Source organism: Benincasa hispida, chromosome 10 (genome assembly GCF_009727055.1).
Source record: "Benincasa hispida cultivar B227 chromosome 10, ASM972705v1, whole genome shotgun sequence".
Classification (NCBI taxonomy): domain Eukaryota; kingdom Viridiplantae; phylum Streptophyta; class Magnoliopsida; order Cucurbitales; family Cucurbitaceae; genus Benincasa; species Benincasa hispida.
Genome location: NC_052358.1, coordinates 56,312,328 through 56,320,717, shown reverse-complemented (window position 1 = coordinate 56,320,717; position 8,390 = coordinate 56,312,328). Strand labels below are relative to the sequence as shown.

General features: G+C 30.4%; 1 protein-coding gene across 3 annotated transcripts; it reads left to right on the top strand.

The window, feature by feature from the left end:
- Positions 1 to 3,951: 3,951 nt before the first annotated feature.
- LOC120087938 lies at positions 3,952 to 8,390 on the top strand. 3 transcript variants are annotated; one of them, XM_039044955.1, is made up of 11 exons: positions 3,952 to 4,714; positions 5,185 to 5,257; positions 5,483 to 5,563; positions 5,718 to 5,834; positions 6,048 to 6,476; positions 6,565 to 6,968; positions 7,072 to 7,171; positions 7,264 to 7,323; positions 7,401 to 7,487; positions 7,622 to 7,750; positions 7,896 to 8,390. In XM_039044955.1, the coding sequence occupies exons 1-11, from the start codon at positions 4,671 to 4,673 to the stop codon at positions 8,196 to 8,198; spliced, it is 1,827 nt and encodes a 608-aa protein (XP_038900883.1). In that variant the 5' UTR covers positions 3,952 to 4,670; the 3' UTR covers positions 8,199 to 8,390. The 3 variants fall into 3 exon arrangements, with proteins under 3 accessions (XP_038900883.1, XP_038900882.1, XP_038900884.1); XM_039044954.1 differs by having other exon boundaries at positions 5,152 to 5,257; XM_039044956.1 differs by having other exon boundaries at positions 3,953 to 4,753; positions 5,152 to 5,257.

The following is an 8,390-nucleotide window of genomic DNA, read 5'->3' as shown; positions in this document are numbered from 1 at the left end:
TCAACCACTCAAAAACACAAAATTAAGCTACAAAATTATGTGCAAACCGAGCTATAAAAATACTCAACCTAGACACAAAATCAAGCTTAAGTAAGTAAATAGAAAAAAAAACATACTAAAAATAACATCACCTAACTACAAAACACCCACTTAATTAGGAATAATAATAGTTTCACTATTTATTTAAATCCCTAAATGTATTTCATTAAATTAAATTGAACTCCACACCATCAATTATGTTTACAAAATTATTTAACTTTCACAAAAGTTTTTTTTAGACCAGTTGAGATATACATTAGATGAACAAATTTTCTAAAAAGTTAAGGCTTTCCTAAATATATATTAATAATTTTATAATGAAATTAGTTCAACAGAACCCTTCAAATCATTATAATTAATGAGAATGATACCTAAACTAATCTTAGAGAATGAATATAATAGATAATACATCAAATATTCTTTGAAAAAGATAATACATCAGATATTATTAATGAAATAACATACAACTTTTTATTTATTTATTTTTATTTTGTTGTAAAAAACATATGTGTGGTGAATAGGATTTTATGCCAATGTTTATCTCTCCTAAAGTTATAATATATTATTTTCTCAATCAAAATGAATATAGTTCAACAAATTTAAAATATATGTATTTGATCAAGAAATCAAATGTTTGAATCTTTACTTTACATATTCTCCAGTTAAAAACGAGTAATTAAAAAAATAAAACATTTTAAAAAGGATGTAATAAAACAAAAGGTTAGGTCTAAATACAAAACTAAAAGCTAATTCTTTTCAAAAGTATGCTTTACAAAGAAATAAAATATTTGTAAAACAAACCATTATGCAATTATGAATGTACCAATATTTGTGTTTAATGAGGTTTTTATTCAAAGTCATATGAACTAAATTCTAATTATAATTTATAGGACCTATAATTTATAATTTTTTACAAATCATGGCTTAAATTTAAAATTTAAGAATAAAAATATAATATTTTAAAAAATAAGATCATACAAAAACTATATTTTATAATTTTTTACAAATCATGGCTTAAATTTAAAATTTAAGAATAAAAATATAATATTTTAAAAAATAAGATCATACAAAAACTATATTTAAAATGTAGGGAACAAAGAATATAGTATTTTTCTTTTCTTTAATTTTTACTCCTCAACTAGATAAGATATATATGTCAATTTTCACGTAAACTTTCAAATTTTATCCAGTGTAATTAGATTTGAATAGATGTTGCAATTTTTATCTTATATTTAGACTTTTATTACATTTATACACTAATTAAATTAATACATCTTGAAATTTTTAAAATTTTGAGAAAGATCAATATTTACTCCTAATTAAGCTTGTTAGATTATATCAACTTGTAGCCTGACCTTTTAAATTCATCCATTGGACCATCAAGTTAGATAAGTATTGTAATTCTTACTCTCTATTCAATTTGTCCATCAATTCATCCACTAATTAAAAAACGTAAAATCTCATTAATTTAAATAAGATTAAGTTTGATCTATATATATATACACACAAACTTCAACCAAAATATATCTCTAATATTGTTTTTCTTCTTACTCTTGTCAATTTTTGTACCATATATATGTTTCAAAAATTTATTGAATGCAAATGAGAATAACTTTTTTTTTCTAACAATCTTCTCAACCAAAATTTATTTGAGAAAGTCGGAAAAATTGCAACACTTTTTAAAAAGTTAGAATTATAACATGTATCTAAATATGTAGTGTAATTTGACAAAAATAAGATCCTTTTGGTAAACATTCATTTTTAGTTTTTAGTTTTTAAAAATTAAGTCTATACCCTTTCCTTTTTTTTTTTTATAATGATTTTCATATTTCTTAAATACAATTGATGAATCGTTAGTCAAATTTTAAAAACAAAAACAACTTTTTAAAAGTTAATTTTTTTAGTTTTCAAATTTTGACTTGATTTCTTAAACTATTGGTAAACAAGCAGATAACAAACGGAGAAATTTGGAGATGAAAGTAGTGTATATATATAGACTTAATTTTTAAAAATAAAAACAAAAAAATCAAATGGTTACCAAACGAACCTAAATGTTTAGAATAAAAATAGATACACTTTGGCAAGTTCAGGGGTAACTTTTTATCTTTTCAAAAAAATTAATTTATTTGTGAGTGTATGCTAGTACATCATTTTCTAACTTATCATGTCTAAAGTAACGAACACATTATGAAATAAATATAACTCAAACTTCTAAAACTCACCTCCCATGCTCCACTCTTACTTTTACAAATAACAAATCCAAAAAGAAAATAGATTCAAGCTTATAAAACTCATTCCTCTACCCAATTTAAATACAAAAAATTTAGGCCTCCTATCATTTTGATTTTTGGTTTTTAATTTTTAAAAATTAAGCTTATAAATATCTTTTTTATCTCTAAATTTCTTGTTTTGTTATCTATTTTCTTAATCAATATTTTCAAATACCAAACTAAAATTTTGAAATTAATAAAACTAGTTTTTGTGTTTTGGAATTTGGCTAGAATTCAACTCTTTTATTTAAGAAAGATGCAAACCATTATAAGAAATTGGTAGAAATAGACTTAATTTTCAAAAACCAAATAATCATTTATCTACTATAAATACACAAAATTAAACAACATAAGGTGTTTAGGTAGCTTTTACTTGAGGACAAAAATATCGTTCTCTAGATTAATCATATTATTTAAATTTGGTAAGTTAAATCAATTCAACCCTTAAACTAATAATTGCAATGAAAGTTATAGTGCACAGCAGAAAAGAAATATAAGGTAGAGAATTTGCAAATATAGCTATGATTTTCTAAATTTATAAATATAGCAAAAAAATTCATATCTTTTGTTTTTTTATTATTTCAAATTTATCCTGATTTGTATATCAGTAGAATATATTTTATATATTTTATATTTGATTTATCAATCAACTAATATATTTTTTGTTTGGTATATCAATCCACTGATACTTTATAAAACATATGATTTATACAATTAATATATCATGAAATAGTATAGTGTAATATATTAGCACTTGTTCAAAAATTCAATTTCAAATTTATTATTAATGTATCAATAATTTATCAGCATCCATTCGAAATTATTTATAGTATAATATTAGTGTGTTAATAGTATATTAATACTAATTAAAAACTAACTTTAGATATATCATTAGTGTACTAAGTAGTATATCTTCATTCTAAATAAAATTTCAAGTATAGTATTGGTATATTAGTACTATATCAACAAACACGTTAAAAATTCAATTTCCAGTGTTACATTGGTGCATCAATAGTTTCTCAACGTTTATTTAGAATTGTTACCAATAGTATGAATTAAACCATTATAAATTGATGATAATGTACTAGATAAAACAATACTCCAAATAGATTAATAAGGATTTAAATTAAGTTTATGAATAATAACAAATGCATGAACAATAGTTGGCTTATAAATTTAGTATATAAATGGTAAATTTGGTACATCATTTATATAACTGATATACTTTATAATTGGTATATAAGTTCAATTAACTTCTAAATTGTTTTAAGTGAATCCATTTGACTCTTTATAAATATTACATTTGAAAATCGTCTATATATTCCATCTTTATACATGTGTAGACTTCTTGAAATATTAGATTAATAAAATGGATAATTTGAATTGATGCATGGATAATTCTAAAATAACATCTTAATTGAGAGTATAAATTGATTCATTTATCAAAGTTTATAAATTTTTGAAATGAACCGAATAGAGGGTAAATTGATAAAGTTAAGGAAGTCTAGGATTTAAATGGATATAATATTAATATTTTTCTAATTATTTTATTTCAACTAAATGGTTAGTGGAGAGAGGCAAGTGCTCTCTAATCAAAATTTTAAATGCTGTTTGCTCTTTGATTTCCAAGCACCAATTATCATAGAAGTTGTTAAGTTGAATCATCCCGTTCCTTTTCACTCCTGAGATTGACATTTATGCAAATACAAATTTAGAGAAAATGCAGAATCTATTACATGTTGCCTGAAACCAGAGAAATTGGCCGGCGACTCTCATTACTGAAGAAGAACAATCGTTTTCTCAACAGATTCCTAAGTTCTTGCACTAATCACCAAACACACTCTAACGTTTGAACTGTTCCACTGATTTTTCCCACTCGAAACAACCCCGCCCCCTTTGAAATCTCTCTTGGAATCTCTAATTTGGTCACTTTCCCACTTCTCAATCGCAACCCCAGTTGGCGATTTGTGCCGATTCTCGACTCTATCTGGACTTTTCTTTCTTCATTCAAACCCCTTCGACCAAAATTTTCTGAAAACACCCATTTCAGTAACTCCACCTTTTCTCTGAGCTGATGGGTCCCCTTTTCAATGGAACCTTGTTACTAGAAAAGCTTCCTTTTCTATGACCATTTTTTTCTTTGTGGGTCTGTTGCAGCCTTTCCGTAGCCTCTGTGCTGAGCCGCAGATTGATCACTTTCTGATTTTTTCCATTTTAGCTTTCCTCCATCTTTCTCCCTGTTTCATTACTTCTATTCTCTTGTTTGGGAGTTGATTCTTTTATTTTTGAGTGTTTTTATAATTTTGAGTTGGTTTCACGGCTTTTCGATTCTGGTTGGAAGTGGGGTTAGCTAAAACAAAAATGCTGGGTGTGGATGTAAAAACAGGGCACAGCCGCTCCAGAAGGTAGCTTTCAACGTGTTTTTCCTTCTGTTTATTACCAATGTACGTACTGAGTTTTGAAAATTTGGTCAGTGTTCTTGCTTGAGTGCTGAAATGGAAGTATTGTGTATTTTGGAATTCTGTGTGTTGAGTTGTGGTTGGTTGAAAATGAGAGTTGAGGTTCAACTCAGATCTTCAAGATAGAGCTCTGGGAATTAGGAGGGTAGGAAGTTTTGTCCTGTTTGTTATGTGAAATTGGCTGATTCTGTTAATAGAGTTTGTAGCCGAAACATGTCAAGAATGGAAGTCGAATATTAATCAGTTGTTGTTTATCTTCTTTTTGTTTTTGGAGAGAAGTAAGAGAGCATAGTTTCTGATGGTTGTTTGAATGGAGAAGTTTGATTATCTGAATGATGATGAGAAACCTTTGTCCTTGACCTCTTCTCCTACTCATGTTGTAGAATTCTTTTGTCTTTGCTCTACGCATATGGCAGCTCGGTTGACAAGAAACCGATTCGAGATGATCGGTTAGATAATTTGCTTGAATCATCCAACACTGTAAAGATGGTAATATGTTTTCTTCTTTTCTTTATCTTTATCAGCTGCAAATTACAAAAATGATATGACCACCTTCAATAAGTTCAAATTCTTGGTAGGTAAACCATGAGGAACTTTAAGATAGAAGTACCTATCAAACAAGACTCCCTTTCTAAAGATTATTCATGAGTGTAATTGTTGAGTAATTTTGTCTGGAAAATGGAAACTTACAAGTCTTGATTCATTGGACATCAGGATATGGATCTTGTGAAAGAAGTTGAGAATAAGAAAAACTCGTCACCGAAGATTGAAGTGCATAATTCTTTGAAGCAGGAGGTATGGAACTAAATTTGGAAGTCCTTGTACTTGTAATTGGAAGAATTACAACCACGAACCAACACGAATTATATCAAACTTTTTATCGATTACTTTATCACTTTTTTCTTTTTTTCTTTTTCCATTACTTTATCATTTGAATGCTTCAATATAGATTATCCAACTTGAGAAGCGATTGCAAGACCAGTTCAAGCTACGCTCAGCATTAGAAAAAACATTGGGTCATGGGGTCTTTGCATGTAATGAATCAGACAAAGTCTCAATGCCAAAGGTAAAATAACCTCTTTAATTCTTTTCAGATGATATTCTGAAATGCTTGATCGTCATTGAACTCTCCTAGCATATGTAAGCCATGTTCTACGCCTTCTCAAATAGCTAAAGGCAATTCGTTTTTTTCATAAAGAAATATGTGATAAGTTCTTGTGATCTCTCAACATGTATCATTTTAATCATTTTGTAAATTAATTCACTTTTTTTACTGCAGTCAGCCGTGGAGTTAATCAAGGAGATTGCAACTTTAGAACTAGAAGTTGTGCATTTAGAACAATATCTTCTTTCTTTGTACCGAAAAGCATTTGATGGACAATCATCCTCTGTATCCCCTTCTGCCAAGGACGAGAAGCCGAAATTGCCTCCAACCCCTAGAGGCAGGGCAATGGAAGCTCCCCCACCTGATATTGCCTCAAAATATGTTAACTCAGCATTCCCTTCTGCTTGTCAGTCACTTGAAAATCCAAGGAAGGAATATAGTGATATTGGAAGAGATGAAAAACTGTTGGTTTCCAATTATCATCGTTCTCAATCGTCACTGACAACAGTAAATGCAGCTTCTTTGGATAAAATGTCTACTTCAGTAGAATCATTGGATAGAACTCTGCGCACATGTCACTCCCAACCGGTGTCCATGATGGAGGTAAGTCTTCACACTTGAAGCATTTTAAGTGTTTTTGAAGCATTATTGAAGAATTTTTAGTAATGAATTGCTTGATTCTTCTGCACAGTATGCACAGAATGTTTCACCCAATATAATCAGTCTCGCAGAGCATCTTGGAACTCGCATTTCTGACCACATCCCCGAGACTCCTAACCGGCTTTCAGAAGACATGATCAAGTGCATATCAACTATATATAGCAAACTTGCAGAACCATCTTTGTTGAATCATGGACTTTCATCTCCAACGTCTTCTTTGTCATCGGTTAGTGCATTTTCTCCTGGAGAACAGTGTGCTATGTGCAGTCCAGGGTTCAGAAACAACTCATCCTTCGACGTCCGATTGGACAATCCTTTTCTTGTAGAAGGTCTTAAAGAATTTAGTGGGCCATATAGTACAATGATCGAGATTTCATGGATTTGTAGAGACCCTCAGAAATTATGTCATGTCAAGAGTTTGCTCGAAAACTTCAGGTCAGCCTATGTAATATTTAGGCATCCTCATCACAAATCTTTTCCAGGGCGTTTATCTGTTATCGTATAGTTTTTAATGTTGTCTTGGGTTATGGTTTGACAGGTTGCTTATCTCACGTTTAGAGGAAGTCGATTTGAGGAAACTTAAGTACGAGGAAAAGTTGGCTTTCTGGATAAATATTCACAATTCGCTGGTGATGCATGTAAACATGTCAACCCTTTGCATCTGTTAATCCATCCTTACTCTACTTTCCCCACAGAATCCAATTATAATTGTTTTCTTGTTTTCGAACAGACGTATTTGGCTTATGGGGTACCCCAAAACAATGTCAAGAGAGCCTTTTTACTCTTGAAGGTAACTTCTCTTGTTTCAATTTGGAGCCTTTACTCACTGATTGTTATTACTATTTCTCACTGTCTATTGTTTTCCAGTCTGCATATAATATAGGAGGCCATACAATTAGTGTAGATACAATTCAGAGTTATATTCTTGGCTGTCGGATGCCTCGCCCTCGGCAGGTATCAAATATTCGATTTTCTACTTTCTTTTCAAAGTTTATTCGCATCATGATGTGACGTAGTCTCTCTTGGTTTTTCAGTAACCAAGAGAGTACATTTCTTTATAGGCCTGATATAATGAGTTTCACATGCAGTGGCTTCGGCTCTTGCTTCCTTCAAGGACAAAATTCAAGACTGGAGATGAACGACAAGCATATATAATAGACCGTCCAGAACCCCTTTTACATTTTGCACTTTGTTTTGGGAGCCACTCCGATCCTGCAGTAATTTTTGAACTCACTGCTCCACTTTTCCTGTTTCTCTTTGTTGTACTGTGACATATGCTGTTTCAACCGTAAAATTTAAAGTTCATTTTATCATGAACAGACACGCTTAGAAGGTTTCATAAATTTTTTAATATTGTTTCAGGTTCGTGTTTATACACCTAAAAGAGTGTTTCAAGAACTGGAAACTGCAAAGGACGAGTACATTCGAGCCACCTTCGGTGTAGGAAAGGATCAAAAGATTCTTCTTCCAAAGATCATTGAGTCATTCGCAAAGGACACTGGTCTGTGTTCATCTGGGCTGATGGAGATGATTCTCAAGAGCTTGCCTGAATCTCTGAGAAAGAGTGTCAAACGGTCACAGCTCGGGAATCCTCGGAAGAATGTCGAATGGATTCCTACAAGTTACACTTTCAGGTATCTGATTTCTAAGGAGCTGATGCTCTAATTTACTTGCTTGCATTTTCTTCTTCTTTGGGATCAACTCAGATGCTAAAATTTTTGTGCATTGAATTTGATTTCTCATTTGTACATAGAAGAACTGTAAGCAACGGCATCTGAGAATACAAAAAAGTGGACTTGATGTATTTTGAACTTGAAATGTCTATAGTATCTTCCCTTCAATTTGTTGAGCTTGAAA